Source organism: Tauraco erythrolophus, chromosome 13 (genome assembly GCF_009769465.1).
Source record: "Tauraco erythrolophus isolate bTauEry1 chromosome 13, bTauEry1.pri, whole genome shotgun sequence".
Taxonomy (NCBI): domain Eukaryota; kingdom Metazoa; phylum Chordata; class Aves; order Musophagiformes; family Musophagidae; genus Tauraco; species Tauraco erythrolophus.
In genome coordinates, this window is record NC_141477.1 from 20605 (window position 1) to 38450 (window position 17846).

Consider the following 17846-nt stretch of genomic DNA (forward strand, 5'->3'; position numbering starts at 1 on the left):
TAATAGTAGGGGAAAACCTGGGCTAAAGAGAGAGGAATGTAAACGGGCAGTTCCTGCCTCCTGAAGTTAGTGAAAAGAATATTTAATATTTGAGATCAGTTTAGACAACAAAGGCAGTGACAATACCAGGATTAGAAATGAGTAAGTTTTAAGCCCCGATTCTGTAGTTGAGTCACTACCATCCTCCCCACTGGAGAAACTGTTGTTACATGAGGTGAAACAAAGCAAAGACATGGATACAGAGAGTGGTCTAAAGGATCCTTTAGCCAGGGTTCTTTTGGCACACATACAGAGCAAGAAAAAAACCTAGTCTGAAATAAAGCTTACTTGAAAATGACCTATTAAAAGATACAAAAATAGGAAGTTTTGGCTAAGGGAGGATGATGACACCAAAGCCAGGCAGTTCTGGTGAAATACCTAATTTTCAGTTGACACTGTTCCTGGTGTATGTTAGTGAACTCCTTTGTGCTCCAGTGGAGGATATGTCTGCCAAGGGAGATTTTGGCTGTAGAAACCAGGAATAGAAGACGTGCAGAATGGCTGATATTGCAATCTGTGGGCTTAGGGATTTGTGATATTTCGTGCACCACAGTGAGCTGGTTGGCCATAGAGCCTAGGAGGACCACTAATACAGTTCATTTGAGCCTTGTATCTAAGTCAGTCTTCTGACTGCTGAAAATAATACCATATTAAGATGTTAAAGCATCACAAATTCGATAATTTTTAGAAATTCGTACACAGCCAAGTGAATTTTAAGTCAAGTTTGAGGGAATGGTACAGTCAAACTTTAGTAAATCAAAACTGACGTGTTTTTTTACCTGAACCTTTCCTATATAAAAATTGCTCTACTGGATACCCAAACCTATGCAGTCTTACTAGCTTGGAAAAAAAAAATCTTTAGTGAAACAGACAGTCCGCTATTTCAGCACTTCACATAGTCTTCTATTATCAGGAGAAAACAGAAAAGTCTTATAGTAACCTCTTTTTTTTAAAAAGAGGACATTTCTGGTGATCACATTTGGCCAATAGGAATAACCTGGTATTTAGGATACTTACGTAAGAATTCTACTTTAAGAGTCCAAAACATGGAATGATTGAAATGTTAAACTGTAGCACCAGTAATACTTTCCTAAAACCAAATCCTAAGGACTGGAAGGAAATTAAGACAGAACAGGAACATTGTGCTTACATTGTATTAAATAGAAAACAATGGGTCGGTCATACTTGAGTCTGCGCTTCAGTAAAGTCTGGCCACAATTGCAGTTCTACTGGAAGAGTACTGGAACAGGTCACATGTTTGCTTGTCAATCTTCTGGGTTTCATTCATCCTGTTTCCTCTTGGGCTTTTTGGGATTCCGAGATCGGCTCTTTGCTTTGCAGAGTGGACATATGGGCGCGTTCCGATGAATTTGTTGGTGACACGATAAACATGCCTGAAATGTGACATTGCAGCCTCTTGTTATGAAGATCTAAGTGGCATTGTTACACGAGTTATTGAGTATTGTATTCTAACACAGTACAGAAAAAATAACTAAGGCTTCTTGGCCTTCGAAGGCAAACCAGTGCTACATTCTATACAATCCAGGTCTCTGGATTGTACAGTAACTTCAGGCCAACTGAAAAACAAGAGTATCTCACTGGATTTCTGAAACTACAGTTCAACAGACCCATGGTTCAGGCATGTATCAATAACTTCAACGTTAAATTCTATTTTGTGTTAAACATTCTGCATGTTTTAAAGATGTTTACGTGCATAATAGCTCACTGAGTCAGAGAAGTTACAGTGAAGGCCAACTGTGATGTCACCAAATTCAAGGCAGGAGCAGGTGATTAGATGAATTCCACCTATTTAACACAAGATACAGAACTCTGCCGTTTTGCTCCATACTAAGCCCTTTAACTTCCATTTGACTGAAGCATATTACTTTCAGAAAGGCTTTTTGATGGCCTAACTCCGGGTAGTAAGTACATAACTTATGGAGTGTACCTACATCAGTTTGCCTCCTTAGTCAGTGAATCTTTGGAACTGGTGTGGGATGAATACTCCTATGGAATTGCTTAGCTTTTTTACTGATTACAGAAGGAGCTGAGTAAAACTGTCACTTAAGTGCCAGTGGTTAGGTTAAATTAATCCATACGTTAGTCTTGACTTGAAGATCCCCAGAAGTGCAGAAACAATCACCTTTCCTGGTAATTTGTACCATCAGTAATTACTCTCATAAAATATGTACATTGCTTCTAATATGAATCCGTTCGGGATTAACTCCCAGCTATCAGTTTTTCTTTTGCCCAGCATTTTTTTTTTCTTACATGCCTTTCTCCCATGTCAAACACAAGAGGAGTCGGAATTGCCTACATCTCTGCTGATGGAGACTCTTAAGTCATAAAGAAGTCCAATAATACAGAGCCTTGTCCTTGACCCTTGATGACTGATGCTACTACTTTAAGTCTACTGGGTTGCTTTGATTTGAACCACTGCAGGAAAAAATATAATCAGGACACATCATTTTTCCTTTTTGTAAATATTGATCAACTTTATAAACGTAATATGTTCCAATGACAGAAAACCCTGTGCATTCCATCTCCTGACCTTCATTGGAGGTGGCTGTTGTCTGAAAGTTGCTGTCTGTCGGGTATCTTGTTTCCTAGCCACTTGCAGCTGTTGGGCAGCCGCTGCAGCTGCAGCCAGAGACTCTGGGATGGGGGGCTCCTGTGGTTCTGTTTGCCATTCCGCTTTCTGCTTTTCAAAGTAGCTTGACAAAAGAAAAGCAAATTAAAAAAAAATAACCACCTTCTAGAGTATTCCATGTAAAGGATATTTTATGTTAAAATATAATGGATCACATTTCCTTCTCATGTTTCTCCACTAGAGTCAAACTGCCTACACTTAGACACTACTTGAACTAGTTCATAAATAGAATTGGTGGTATTTTCCTCTGCATTTGTACACTTCGGCCAGATTCTAGATTGTCAGCTTCTAAGGTGTTTTGATGTACAACTTGGATATAAATGTAATAGGATGAAAAATAGACACAACATATATATTTAATCTTTAACAGCTTTAGATGCACCTCTGTCAAACTTAATTTTTATATGTTATTCTCTTAAAATGAGTAACTTTTGTATGCAATAGATTAATACATTCTTTGTAGTGTCAAGGCGCTTAGAATGGAAAACAGCATTTCTGAAGAAACGCAGAAGAAATCTTGAAAACTCTAGGTCTGTGAAAATTATGCCAAATGTGCTGGGTGTTAAGAGAAATGCAAGTTTCTTAAAACATCACTTGGATTTAAAACTGATCTTTTAAACAAAGGACACTGTTCTTTGAATAGTAGCTAATTCTGTCACCTTCCCCCACCTAGGTTATACCTAAAAATGAAACTGTAATTTATGATCCAAATCTATTCCACATCTAGGGTAAACTTACATGTTGACAGTTATAGGTATATGGCTAAATGCCACTGCCATGTGCATGCAGCAAAAAAGTAAAATTCTGACTAGCAGTAGCACAAGCCAGCTGAAGAATACTTGGTTTGCATCCCTCTCTTGTATGGCCTCCTATCTCTGCTTGCTAAACAAGCAAAAAAAAAAAAAAAATTTTCAGGAAAAAAAAAAAAAGTCTTGGTAGAAGAAGCAGCATATGGTATAAAAATCTAGAGAACCAACCACCCTTGAATTTTTGCATGTCATATGTAGAGTTTGCAGCTTGAATAATCTAAATTTAACTTCCAACAAATTTAGACTGAATGTTAGCAAATACATGTGCTCCCACATCCCTTTTTTGTTCACTTTTGGTTTTCATGCTTACCTCTTAAGTTCTTTTTTCCACCTACCAACAAAAGTAAAATGACAAAATAACCAGTAGGATCAAGAGAAGATATAAAGCCAGATAATGTTTGCTTTGGAGACTTACTCAAGGGACAGTTTCTCTTCCTCCTCACATAGATCTGGCAGCCTCTGCAATCCAAGAGTCATCCGCAAAGCATCTACATGCTCCTTCAGGGGTTTGTACTCCTCGTGCAGACGTCGAGTAGATTCCAAGAGCTTGTTGAGATCGTTCTCAGACTGCTTGATAGTATTCTCCATCTGAAACAGCAGTACAGGCATGCATTTAAAGAATTGTTCCTATAATAGCTCCCTGGTGAGCAAGAGACCATCAGAAAAAAACAGAGTTTTCTCACTCAAGATGGAAGAGATTAGAGACAATGCCATAGTAAAACAGAGTTAAGATACTAGAAGGATGAAAAATGAGCAAGGAAGAAGCAGCTGAAAGTGACATGAGATGCATTTTAGTTTAAAAAAGGTGCACTCAACCTATATGACCTTCTGAACAACAGAAAAAGCTGCTAGCCAGGCTACAGATACAAGTGAGGAGCTACAGAAAACTCTCAAGGGACATTCAAAAAGAAATTAAAGTAGAATAAACTAATTTTCTGTGTTTCTAAGATCCCTGAACACTGATGGTTAGAAGTAAACAAACAAGCTAAGGAAAGGTTCCTGCTTCTTTTACTGCAGTAAATGGGAAAAATAGCAGAGGAAAAGACAATCTGGCAGGAAAAAGAGAGGAGGATGAAACAGAGACTGAGGTTGTGCAGCTGGGTAGGGGAAGAGTGGTAAGTAAGTGCAGTCTGCACATCCAGTACGTAGCCTGTACTTGCTTACAATGTGGGAGCCTTTCTCTTCTGCTGCAAAGCACAGGTACCTTCAGAGCTAGAAACCACTGTACAGTCATGTAAGTGTCCTAACATGATGTAAAAACTGCAGGTTTAAAAATATATTCCCATTTAGCCCCTCTAATTGTCTAATCTTCCTTGTTTATAAACTGGTTTTCTCTTATTTGTATTTATTCCCTTCAGGCTCTTGCTTCTTAATGTTTGGTGGTTCCACTCAGTGATGAAGGTCAGCTCTTTCTCAGAACTTAACAAATATCACGTATTTTCCCAGAATCTCTTTTCTTCCAAAAACCTCCAATCAGAAGTCCCACCTAGCTGCCAAAGTTTCTCAGTTTTCCATGTGCGAAATGAGAACAGACTAACAGGAAGAACAGTTTTCTATAGGACTGCCAGAGTGGAGTGGGAGTGCCAGAGTTACCATGGCTATTGGTAAAGTTGTAGCCACAATGAGCTTGATTATCTATCCTCTTGGTGCAAATGCTTACTGTGCCAACATTACAAAACATCCTGCCCAACACAGACAGGAAAAAACAATTACCCTGAGGTAAATTTACTTTGCACTCTTTGTAGGATCCTAAGATGGTGCTGTAAAGTCCAAGTTATTGAGCCAGTGATAGTTCACTGATGCGCACAATTCCTCAACCTGTGGAATGATTCATATACAACTGTGTCTTAGTCAGGCTGTCCGCAGCTGTTGCATACCACATTAATATCAGCATGGATCAGTCGCAGCTCCTCCACATGGGCCATCTTCTCTTGCAGCAGCAGGTCCATTTCCTGTTTGTATTCTTTCAGGTGCCTCTCTTCAGACTCCAGGGCTTCAAATTCTGCTTTCAGTCGTGCCTTTATTTTTTCCATTTGCAAGGTCTTATTCCTGGATCCCGATGATAATTAAAAATATGGAGAGACCACAGTAAGTCACTGAAACATATTTTTGCAAGGTGTCACTTTATATATGAATAGATGGAAGAAGGTAATAGCAGTAATAGACAAGGGTGAGACTAAATGTGTCTTGAGAAAGGATGAGGTGCAATGAAGTAACTGCATTCTAATCCCAGCAGTTTTGGTGAGCTTTTCAGTGCTATGAGAATTTTTATACCGAATTATGAAATTAACAGAACATTGTCAGACTTTAACAATTGCTGTAGATTCAAAGAATTTGTACTAATAGAGTTCTACTGAATCAGTTAACTCAAATGACACTGGCCATGAACATCCCACTTGCAAGTAACGGCATTCTCTTGGTTCTTTGCTAGCATTTAGTACCTGTCACATATTTGTAAATGTTTCTGCCTGTATTCTGCATTCTGGTCTTTTTTCCATTTGTGCGAATCTGTAATTCCATAACAAAAATGTTTAGATACTCAGTCCTTATCTGTCTCTTCAAAGCTAATAATTAAGAGAGTGTGAGTTTCAGTCATCAGTCAGTTTTAAGCAGCAGAATAGCCTACTGCTGTTGTGATTCAACACTTGTCTAAGCTGTTGAACAGAACAAACTGTTCTTGTTCCTGCGATTTAGTTATTGAAGAGGCCTCAGTTATTTTTCCTGTAGGGGAAGTTAGACCATGATACTGAGTAACCAATGTGCCAACAACACTGAAGTGTTTCTAACAAGAGGCTGCAATGTCACATTTCAGGCATGTAATCAAAGAGTTCCAGGACTCCTTGCTTTGCCTTGTGTGATACGAACAAGAAGGTAGCGTTCCTTTTTAGTCACCTAACACCTAGTGCAAATAGATCCATATTGGTTTTCAAGTGCACTACTGAATAACAGTAGACTTCCTACAGGCAAGATGTAAGAGGGGGCTAGGGAAGAAGAGGTTTGCATTCATATTTAAATATCCTATTCCTATCCCAACCAAAAGTGGGGTAAGTTTGATTCAAATTCACTGTAAGCAGCAAAGCTGACTATAGAATGCAGTCTGTAAATTATAGGAAGCTGCCTATCAGATTAGCAATGAAATCCCAGGACAGGGTGTGTGACTTCCCTTCCCGCTCAGGCCAGACTTGCTCACATGAAGCAAGCAACACAGGTCTGACGTTTCTAAAGGAAGCAGAAGGCACAGACCTCCCTGGAGGGAGCTGGTCTATCACCTTTCTAGGAAAGGGGATTCCTAAACCTTTGTGAGGCATTTGTTCCCTTTACAAACTGTTTCCATACCCAGTCACAAGGGCTTTTTCTGAAACTGTTCCCATGGCACTGAGGAATGGATGGTTTATCTCAGTGTTATTCTTTATCATACTTGTAAGACTAGGCGAATATATATATCCTGGGCTTTAACAGAGTTACTGTTTTCTCTCACTCCAACCAAAATTCCCAAAGAACATTTTAAAGCTAGCCTGAGGACTCCTCTTTAAAGTATATGGCAGGTGTCTGTATAGATTTTATTCTTGCTTTCTTTTCTCTGAAGCTCACCCTCTGTCATCATCCCTTTTGGGGAGGCTCTGATGTTTTGCCTGTAAATCCTCCTCTCAGTCCCCTCATTTTTGTTTCCAAATTGGTCTTTTTGAGTTCTTTGTGAGTATCTGCGTATGCATCCCGTTTTGGTAACCTTTTCCTGAGTGCATGAGACATCACTGGCACAATGGGCTTTTTGAGTAGGTAGCTGCAACATTGTAATCTTTAATGTCATTGTAGGTGTTCTGTCATTTACTATACCATGGCATGTACTAGTCTGAATGTAAACATTGGACTTAAACCAGTAAAAGAGATACTCTCCTCTCTGCCGTCCTTTTAAATGTAGCAATATCTCACTAAAAAGTACATCCAACTATCTGCTGTTTTCATCAAGTCTTGTTGTTCCCATTTACTTAAAACAAAACTCTTATTTAGTAATGGCAGATTTGACTACTAAAACTGGGAATCCATTTGTCCCCAATTTCCTCCTTATTTCCTCTCTTGTATTTATGGCATGCGTTCACCTAAGACAATGGAAATAGATCAGTTTCCTCACTGTTACTAGTCACTGGCTGCCATGCTCTGCCAAATTGCTACAACAAATGGATTGCAGGGGATTGTTTCAGTGCAAATCATTAGCTTTTGATATTAGGAAAGAAAAAGTGCACACAAATTAGAACTCTTCCTGTTAGAATCAGGCAACATGGAGTCATGTTTTAAAACAGAAACCGTAAGTGTGATTTCTAGAATGCCTAATAAATTCTGCACTCATATTCTTTTCCCTTCTATTTAAGTTCTTAGACTGTACTGATGACAGTAGTCACTAAGTGTGTCCCAGTAGGGCATTAAGCAGTGAAACTAGCATCTGTCATCAAAAAGTTCACTCTCATTCTCTTCTGTCTCTTCCAGTCAGAACACTGAGGTCCAGTCTTTGTGTATTTGCTTAATGTTATGACTGGGGTTATTTCTGTGGAACTACTTAATGCATATAAATAAGCATTTGCAGATATGTTTGGATTGTGGGCATATACATACATTTACTGACAGCAGTATTCCATTGACTACGAATTATATGTATGTGTCTATAGAGATAAATACAGGTCTTCAAAACCAGATTCCAGAATCCCTTCAAAAACCTAGCTGAGCTGCCTTTAATAAGTGATAGAGATCAATTACAGGAATGGGTGATTTCTTTGATTTTGATTGTAGAGGCTTTTTTGCTCTCTGCCTCTCTGTAGAATAATACATGGAATGCAGATTAAAATAAAGCCTGCTGAATCTATCAAAGGTGTATCTGTAAACGTAAATTCTCATGTTTATTTTGAAGGAAATTCTTCATAGAATGCAAGCTCTTTTTAAAAGATTTGGGGATGAAAAAATAGGTTTGATCAGATTTTGTTAAAAGGCAACTCAAAATTGACATCAGTGTTGCAAGTAGGATTGATATTTTGATGTTGATTTATTCCGTTTAATTTAAAAGCTATTCAAGCAACTTTCTTGATACTTCATTGTACAGTAAAGCTAATAATGTCACCTTTACGGTACCTTATACCACAAACTAATAGCAAAAATGTCTTAGATTCAATATTATCAGAAAACTGAATGCATTATAAATTTCCAAATACAGGATACCACTCTCTCTGAAAAGATAATTTAACGAGATATTTAATTAAGTATTATTTATAATAATTGAACCACAAACTGTAGTAGGCCATATTTAGATCTGTATTTTAAAACAGAGCCTGCCTAACAGTTGAGTAGGAAAGCATTGTTCTTACTCTGCAAAGTACGTGTTGTCCCATCTCTTTCTACAAATAGTTTTGGGGCGCTAGACACGCAAATATACTTGCTTGATCTTTGTTCACCTTTGTGGTATTGTGTGAAGAAGGCCGAGGACCGTACACTGCCGCCTAATTCACCTCTTCCACAGTTAAACTGTGCTTTTTAAGAGGTGCTGTTACCAGCCCGGTCTCCGTGACCACCTGCATGCGCAGCTGGTGGCAGCACCTTTGTCCCCTGCCCTCTCCCCCCGATAGCCCCTCTCCAGCTGTTGTGTCCCAAAACACTTCTCACCACTCTGGGGTTACCCCTCTCAGCATGCCTTGCACCTCCCAGCTACATCCGAAATCACTGCCCTCGCTTTCTTTGTAACGTGTTTTGGCTTTTGGATGCATGAATTCCTACTAAATGCAGACAGCTCAGGCCTTATCCTGAAAATCCTCAAGCCAAGGAGTGAAAAGCTACCCAAAGCTAAGAAGGCGGCACGCCGCCGGTGCGGGCACACGCCGCCGGTGCGGGCACACGCCGCCGGTGCGGGCACACAAGGTGCCGTGCCTTGTGTGCGAGCCCGCTCTGCCAACGCATCCCGCGATTCACCGCACGCAGGGCGCTACACGAATTCCTGCTGAACGCGCGGCACGGAGCCGCGGGGCGAGCCCGCTGCTCGTCCTGCGGCTGCCCCGGGAAGCGACGGCAGGAAAAGTCTGGTGCCGGTGCGTCCCCATCCACCGCTCCCCGAATCTGCCCTCCGGGCCCTGGGCGGCCAGGAACGGCGCGGAGGGGACCTCCGCGGGGCCTCCTCGCCCGCCTGAGCCGCTCCTCCGCCCTCGGGCACGGGGAAGGCAGGAAGGAGCCCGCCGAGCGCCGGCAGCTTCACGGGCTCAGCTGCCCCCTTCGTAACGCGCGCAAACGCCGCGCTCCCCGCAGGCCACAGCCCCAGCGCAAAGCCGAACGTGAAGCCCGCCCCCCGACACAGAGCGCCCGGGAGGGCCGCCGCCCCGGCCGCTGAGCACCCCTCTGCCCTCCCGCTGGTCTCTGCCCGGTGCCCACCACGCTGCCCTGCCCGACCGTGCTCGGGTTCCCGCGCCCTGCTCGGACGCCTGGACGTGCCGTTCTCGGGGGCACGTCCGCCCTCGGCTTTCGGTGTCGTACTCCGCTGGTCGTGCCACCCCCTTCTTTTCCCAGCCCGTCAAGGCTCCTTCCGGGGAGTGAGCGGGGAAAAATAACAGTTATGACAGAGAGCCTCAGGAATAAGAAATAATAATTCAGAGGGCAAAAAACACCCCACCCGCAGCCCGACACCACTGCCCCGGCTGCGTGGGGCTTCTCGTGCTTCCTAACCACGCACTCCTCGTGTTATCATCGCTCAGGGCTAATTCTCTGGAAATGCACGACCATTCCGCCCTTCGCTGCGCATTCCAGCGGCGACTCCCAGCAGCAGATGCTCCTTCCCTACTTAGAAAAAGGCATTTTCGGCTCTTATCATAAAGCACGGCGGTGTTTTTCTTTCCCTCAGTAGCACAATAGCTACTTTGAGACCAATGCAACTCCTTCGCTCCCCCGAGGAAAAAGCTGCTTCACGTAACTGATGCAGCACAAAGCAAACGTACCTGATCTCCTTGATGCTCTCGAGTTTACACATAATTTCTTGCTCATCTGCCATGCCTTTCACTCCTGATTTAAACCTCCGGTGAAATATACAAAATTCCAGGGGGAAAAAAAAAGAAAAAAACCATACAATAGACACAATGTAGGCACCCCCTCCTGGGTATGGTCTCTGAGCCTGTGCGGTAGGCTCTAGTGGGAGCTCTGGGACTTAGAGTCCAGCTTCCCATTGCTGCCTGGGCAGAGAGACAGCCGAAAGACTACAGCACCCACAAGGCAGAGCGGAGCGTTCCTGCCCTTCTTCCTGCAACTACATTTTAAATCAATTTGTCACAGCTTATTATATCAAAGGTTGTTAGGAGTGCAAAAAGAGCGGAAGGCTTGCTGCTGAGATCTGTGCAATGTTTAGCGTTTTGTTAAAATTATTAAATTCACACTAAGAGACTGTCGAATGAGTTCACAATTTTGATTAAAAACTTTTTGACGCAGAGGCATGCTGTTGATATCTGAAAAGGAAACTGAACTTTCCAAGACTTGTTTTAAAGTTTTAGAAAGCAGGTATTCTTTATTGCAGCGCTGGGTGCACGGGGGATTTCTCCTCCTAGCGTGCACACCGGCTTCTGGACAGAAAATCAGTTATACACTACAATCATGCATAATTCATAACATATTTACATATTCTTAAACAATTGGTTAATTTTCTCTCGCTTTTCATGTAAATTACTTCGCATGCTCAGTTTTCCTCCTCCGCCCCTTTCTTTTGGGTCTGGGGTGTAATTAGAGTAGGTGGTCTGTGAGTCGGTGGTCGTGATCTCCCCCTGCCAGAATTACCTTTTCCCCCAAGTCACTGCATGTTCACAGTTTAGAAAAACATGATAACAAAGTTTATGCCGTTTCTGCAGTTTCTGGGATGTTCCCTCCAAGGGCAGACAGTTCTGGATAAAGAGTCTCTGTTTTAATCACTCCTGGCAGCTTCAAGGATGGACGTCTTGTTAGTTTCTTTAGGTGTGTGTAAATCACCTACTGCCACTGAACCCTTCATGAAGCTGTTACACAAAACTTTAACCCCTTTATTGTTGGGTAACACTGTGGCCATTATTACTACCATGCTCTTTTCTGCGAGATGCTCTGAGTGATGTGACTGTGTCTGGAGTTCAGAAAAGACACATTTTGTTTTTAGGATTTTCTTTTTTTTTTTTTTTTTATTTCTGCTACTATGCAGACATTTTTCCATAACTATAGAAAAGAAAAACAGTGCAAATAAAACTGTTAGATTGAGGAAAGTGGCCGTTTGTCTTTCCGTGGACATTCTACACAAGAATAACAGAGCACTTTACAGAAATTGATGAATAGACTCTCAGTCTTTCCTCAGCCAGGTAATTATTTTCCGTTGGCTTCCGTAATGTACTAAGCAGTGTGTTTTAAGTTATGAAGTTAACAGTTACATCTCAACACATTGGGAGGTCTGCTGCAGGATCTGTCCTAAGGGATCCACTGTGTAAATTCATGATCCTTCACCTGTATGCCCAGGCATTTACCCTGGGGTTTACCAGCTCTGATGGTCATACTGGCCTGAAGAGTCAGCACATTAGAATGAACATTAAGCTCAAGGTCTAGACAGCAGGGAAATCAGATTCGACAAAGATAACCTTCTCTGTGTTACAAATGTACAAGCAGCAGTACCACAGTCTTAGCTAATATAGTGGACTGCTCATCAGTCAGTAGGGTGAGGCTGATGAGAACAGGGCAATTATTCTGGAATTTATTACAGAAATGTTATATGGAAGGCACTGGAAGTGCTTAACCTCTACTCAGCACTGATCAAACTTGCTCATATATGGTCTGGGGCCCTAAACAGGAGGCGAAAAATAAAAATGGACAGAATGCAGTGGAGAGCAATGAAAATGGTAAGAGTCTTGGGGAACACGAAAGACAGCTGAATGCAAGACAGTGTGGCCATGTTTACATGGCGTGGTAGTTATGCTTGAGTTAGGGCTTATGGTCACAGAACTGAATGTCTTGAGCCAGTTGCATCTACACTTGCAGACTAAAGGGCAAGTGATCTCCCTCATGTATGAATATCTGTGCCTGGAAATCTACTAGAGTGTGAGGTAATAAGCAGACAGTGAGAACCATTGGGGTGTCATGCCCTGGTTCTAGCACTGAGCAAATAGGATGGTACAGGTGTAGCTCATAATAATAATAGTCTCTCAGTGTGAAAAGGTGTCAGAAGAGCCATCATAGCAAATAATCCACTAGGTCAGCTGAGAGAGAAGTCTAAAAAGTAATCTATTCAATAAGCAATACAGAAAGTTTAGGACAGATTTCAGTAAAATGTCCAACTACAGAGTGCTTCACTAGGAAAGGCCAACTGGGAGGTGGAGTCATCTCCGTATTGCTTTTAAGAACTACTTAGGTAAAGTTGTCTCTATACTAATCCAAGTGCTGCAGATCCTTGCTTTGAGGTAGCGTTTTTTGACCTGATCAAGGTTGAGTTACCTTTACAAATGTGGCATATAGCCTGCCACTACAGTGACCTGCTCGTGATTCTTTAATGACCTCTCAACATGGCTAGGGGACTGGATGACTTGTCACACACAAGCATGGATTTAAGTGTCTGCAATAGGTTCTCAAGTCAGAGAGTGCACTCTTCAGAAGGCTGAAAAATGAAAGAATACGTCCTGACAGAGGAGGACCTCTCACTGGGAGTCACTGAGAAAGAAAAAGGGTAGGCAACCAGGAGGGTTGTCTGGAGAAGGGATGGGGCCTAAGACTGGAGTGGCAGCTGGGAGGAAGGCAGGCAAACAGATCTGAAAATAAAGCTAATTTGGAATTTTTATCTATCCAAGGCTTCAAAGGGGTAGCTCCTACTTACCTGCAAATATTTCTACTCCTGCTCATTTATTTTAAAGAAACTGAGGTGTGTTCTCATTCAGTTGCTCATGCATTTATATCAAATATTGTCTGGAACTTTCTCATTTAATAAGTGTCATGATGAGGAATCACACAGTGTTCTCTTGTGCGCTGAGCTGAGCTGAAACTAAAACTACAATAAAAATATCACTTGCTACCTTTGGAAATGACATGCATAGTCTGGAACAATGACAGAAAACCTACTGAGAAACCAGGCACAAAAATGAAAGCGAGAAAGAAAAGTGCAGTATGTCCTGTGTAACAAAAGAGTTTTAGGCCTGTAGAAGGGAATGTGGCAGGCTAACATTCCCTCTACCTTCTCTTGAGTTCTTGTCAAGAAGGTAGAAAAGGCTTAAATTCCTGAATTATGATTCCAGGCCAGTCTCCAAAGAACCTTCCCTGCGCTGCCCTGCTCTGCTTGCCTAACAATGATGTTTAAGCAAACCTTTTGTGACTGAGGCAGTAAATGTTTATCAGTGAGATTTTCTTTTTTGTAAACAAATTACATTGAGTGATCAATGTAATGTAATGTGGATCAGACCCTGTCCCAGGCAGTGTGAGAAGGTGAAACTTCTTAGGGATGTAGCTTGGTCCTTTTTTTTCTACTTTCACTGATCGGTGGAAACGAATGATCCAGGAAATCGGGTCAGTCATAAAAACTCTTCAGCACTCATAGATGACATCAGAACCAATGCACTGCAGCTTTTTGCTCATTTTTCTCTGATAATAACAGCTTTAGTCACCTTTTTAAATGCTTTCAATTCCTAGTGAAGAGGAATTTGAAATGAATGCAGACTCCAGTATCAGACTCCCATTTATTTTAAAAATGTGTTTTAGTAGCAAAACCTACTAGTTTTCATTAAGCACAGATAAGTAGGGTTGTTTGTATTTTTTTCCCTTTGGTTTACCTGTGTTCTCCAACCTGCTCTTTACTATCATCTTGTTCTCTGTGGCAGTCTGTTTTATCCAAGTGCTTTTACTGCTGCTTCTATTTACCACTGCTGTCCTTTGTGCTGCGTTGGAGCAGGGACACCATTTTTGAAGATACCTGTAAAGTAAAATAAATTTGCGTGAAGTTATGAAGCCAACATACATCTCAGAAACTAATGCCATGTATTACTGCAATACTTGCTAACTGAACTTACGTAGTCTAGGTACAATAGCTAGTTCTGAGCTAAAAATTGATCTTGGAAACTCCTTACATGCCACGGTCATGTGATGGATGCAACTGCATGCTAGCCCTGAGATCTTCAGAGCATCTAGTCTTTAAATGTCAAATTTATGCAAATCCTAAAGTATTTGCAAATTTTTTTGTTAATCCTTCAATATCTACTGTAAGAGCACCCACTAGCATCCTAGCGCGCTAAAGGCTTAAATACCTGTGTGTGCCAATCTTGGCCCATTCCAAAAGTGGGCCTAAATATATCTGAATTTAGTCATGTCCTTTATTTCATGCTCCATTCCTGTAATCTGCAAAACTGGGACAGAGTGTTTTCACCAAGGCTGCCTGCCATCCATCTGCCTGCCCTAATCCTCCCCACCTTGTTTCAGCAAAGGGCTTAGACGTCCGTCGGGGACAACGCAAAGGGAAACTGTCTCCCTTTTCCCGTTCTTCTCCAGAACCGGAGCACAGAACCCACCTTATGACATGTTTCCACGAAACGGTACTCTTAAACGGTAAGCCGTTGGTTACGAGCAAGAAAATACATTCACAGTGGCCTTATTTGCAAAAACATCAGCAGATGCACCGCACCGCCGCGCGCCGCGGCTCTCCCGCGCGCTCCCCGAGCGACAGCCGGCCGCACACGGGCGCGCGCTCACGCCCCGGGCACGACGGGCGGCCCCCGCCGCCGCGGCTCCGCCCCCTGCACGCGCACACCACCCTGCGGGCGGGGAGAGGAAAACGTGCCTGCACCGCCCCCGCGCCGGGCGGGAAGGCGGGCGCGCGCCGCCGCGTGCTGGCCGCGCGTGTGCTGTCTTCGGGAGCGCGCGGAGCGCCGCGAGAAGCCGAGTGTCTGCAGCAGCGGGGGCTGGGCGCGGTTGCTACGCGACGGCGCCCGGGCAGCGGCGTTGGCCCGGCTGAGGCGCAGGCAGGGATGAGGTGGAGGCAGCGGGCCCCGGGCTCCCGCTGGCGCTGAGCCCCACTCCCGCACCTTCCCCCATCCCGTCCCGCCCTGGCTTTGCTCCTCCACTCCCCTTCTCCCCCTCTCCCCCGCTCTGGCCTGCCCTTCCCCCTCCATGCGGCGGGAGCGGCCGGAGTGGGGCCCGTGCTGCGGCCGCGCCGAGCCCCGCCGTCTCTCGCCGATACGCCGCCAGATCCCGCAGGGAGCCGCGGGCGGTGTCTGCAGCAACAACAGTGGGTGAGGCCCCTGCTTGGGGAAGGGAGTTGGTGAGGGAGGGCGAGGGGTGCCCCGGCGAAGGGGGCGCTAGCGCGGGGGGCCCCCGCCAGCGCAGCGGCGGCGCGGCGGAGGAGGTGTGCGTGCTGGGAGAGGCCGGCGGGACGTTCCCTGCCGCCCCGCTGGCCGGTCTCCGGGCCTGGTAGCAGTCGAGTCGCGGCCTTCTGCCGCCCCCCGGCCTGGCTCCGCGCTGAGCCACTGACGCCTCTCCCGGCCACGCACCCCGGTCTCGGGGTGCCCCCGCGGCCCGGCGCGTACGGGGAGCAGCGGGAGGAGGGGCGGCTGGTTGGTCGCCGTCTCCTTCCGCCCAGCTTGGCCGCTGTCCGTGGCGTCCTGGGGACCTCCCGGCATCAGGAGCTGCCTCGGCGACGGAGCACGGGGCCTCCTCGGGGGCCTCCTGCGCGGCGTTGTTCGCGCAGCCGCCTCGGGAGCGTGTCTTGGGTTCAGGAGGCTGTTGTGGCAGCGCGGCTGGAATGGCACTTGGGTACGGAATCGGGAAACAACCCTGGTCTCGTTTAGTAACTGTAAGTGCCAGGGAGGGGTTGCGAAGGCTGCGTTAGCACGCTGTTTAAGAAGGTGTTCAGTGTCAGAACATACGAGGGGTAGCAAGAGACTTGCATGGACGAAAGCAAGGTGATGAAATAAGGAAAATACATGTCTAGAGGAGACCTGATGATCAATACTCGCATCCTTCCATTTCGCTTTATAGTGCAAATGTGAATAAGGAACTGGTCACTTACTGCAGTATACATGAGGTTTGAGATACTTTTTCTAATCAGTTCATTTTAAAATGTTATTTTCCATAGCTGTCTGCTTTTCTAATTGTCGTTTAATCCTTTGGAGATTATATTTCACAAGAACTATATGTTTCCTTCACAAGTTTGCAAACAGTAAAATTGAATCAAAAGCTATACTGTGTCTTCTTAAATTGATAAATACGGATCTAAATTAATTCAGGTTTACTGAGGTACATGTGATACTTACTTACTTTTTTTTTTTTTTAATCTTCCAATGTGTTTCAGTGTTTAGCATGTATAGTCATAAATGGGAAGTAGGAATAGAAAGAAAATGAAAATACTGGTCATTTATGAACTTCCATTATGAATATCAGTAGTTCTGACTGCCCGGGAGTGTGCAGCATTCCAGATCCATCTGATTTCTTATGCTTGGTGTGTTTGTTTATTGAAATGGATGTGTCTGTCAGGTAGTCATTTTTGTATAGGAGATATCCTTTACTGATGAGATAAATCTTTTGCTTGCCAGATGTCATACATAGACTATGGTATGTAGAACTGAAAGGTGTGTTTCACAAGTGTAGCTAATGTAACTTACAAAATTATCTTTACTTCTTGATGGAAAAATGGGTTAGTGGGAATGTCAAGGTCATCCTCACATTTAGAAAAATTGGAATATGTCATCTTCACTGTCATATGTTTTCCTTATATTGATCCTGTGGCTGGTGACATTTTCTGGACCTGTGATCTACTGGCTGTAATGCTACCTAGACCTCACACACATCCCTGAGAACGCTAACCTCTCTTGATCATGGAATCTGCTAGACATAAAGGACTTTGAAAAGGCATGTGTACATGGCTGGAAAAATATATATATATTTATATATATAAAAACTTATATTTTTTGTAAGTTCGTTGGAAAAGGCTTTTTTTTTCCCCCTAGGCATTATAAATGAAAACCATGTATGAGTAATAATACTGATATTTTAAAAACTCCTTACATCTGTTAATGTGGTTTCTTTTTATTTCCTTTATTGCGAATTGTCTCTTTTTCATGGTAAGTTATATTTGATACAAAATATTTATGTTAACACAGATAATTCATCTGCAAGTAAGAATACCGTGACCACCTTTACAGATCTAGGCTTTTGATGCCATGATATCTAGTATTGCGTTTGATATATTTCAGATTTAGGAAACATATTTGGAAGTGCAGAGCTAAGCAGTATAGCATCTCCTAAGATATAGTTTTATTGTTCTGAGATGAACAATTTATTCATTAGCTGGCAGTTTTGATTCAAAAATATACATTCTTTCTGTATTTAAACAAATACTTCAGCTAAGTGTC

General features: G+C 43.4%; 2 protein-coding genes across 4 annotated transcripts in view; one reads left to right on the top strand and one right to left on the bottom strand.

Moving 5' to 3' along the window:
- Positions 1-462: 462 nt before the first annotated feature.
- Positions 463-10650, bottom strand: ZC4H2 (zinc finger C4H2-type containing). Its single transcript, XM_009987856.2, has 5 exons — positions 10461-10650; positions 5376-5547; positions 3914-4086; positions 2591-2753; positions 463-1433 (listed from the first exon to the last, which is right to left on the bottom strand). The coding sequence occupies exons 1-5, from the start codon at positions 10511-10513 to the stop codon at positions 1320-1322; spliced, it is 675 nt and encodes a 224-aa protein (XP_009986158.2). The 5' UTR covers positions 10514-10650; the 3' UTR covers positions 463-1319.
- A 5021-nt stretch (positions 10651-15671) lies between these two features.
- ZC3H12B (zinc finger CCCH-type containing 12B) overlaps positions 15672-17846 on the top strand; it is a 28448-nt gene continuing 26273 nt past the window's right edge. The window contains exon 1 of one of the 3 annotated variants that reach the window (XM_086619847.1): positions 15672-15728. The gene's annotated coding sequence lies outside the window, so the exon portion shown is untranslated. Of the gene's footprint in view, positions 15729-16232; positions 16249-17846 lie in introns of those variants that run through there. The other 2 variants (XM_086619848.1, XM_086619849.1) reach the window with 2 other exon arrangements.

What these genes read in the sequence shown, in the direction of transcription:
- ZC4H2 (XM_009987856.2), bottom strand. Translation starts at nt 10,513, where the DNA reads ATGGCAGATGAGCAAGAAATTATGTGTAAACTCGAGAGCATCAAGGAG. An exon ending in TCCATGCTGATATTAATGTG is followed by an intron (nt 4,087 to 5,375) that starts GTATGCAACAGC and finishes CTGCTGTTTCAG; the next exon opens with ATGGAGAATACTATCAAGCA. An exon ending in AACAGCCACCTCCAATGAAG is followed by an intron (nt 1,434 to 2,590) that starts GTCAGGAGATGG and finishes GTCACATTTCAG; the next exon opens with GCATGTTTATCGTGTCACCA.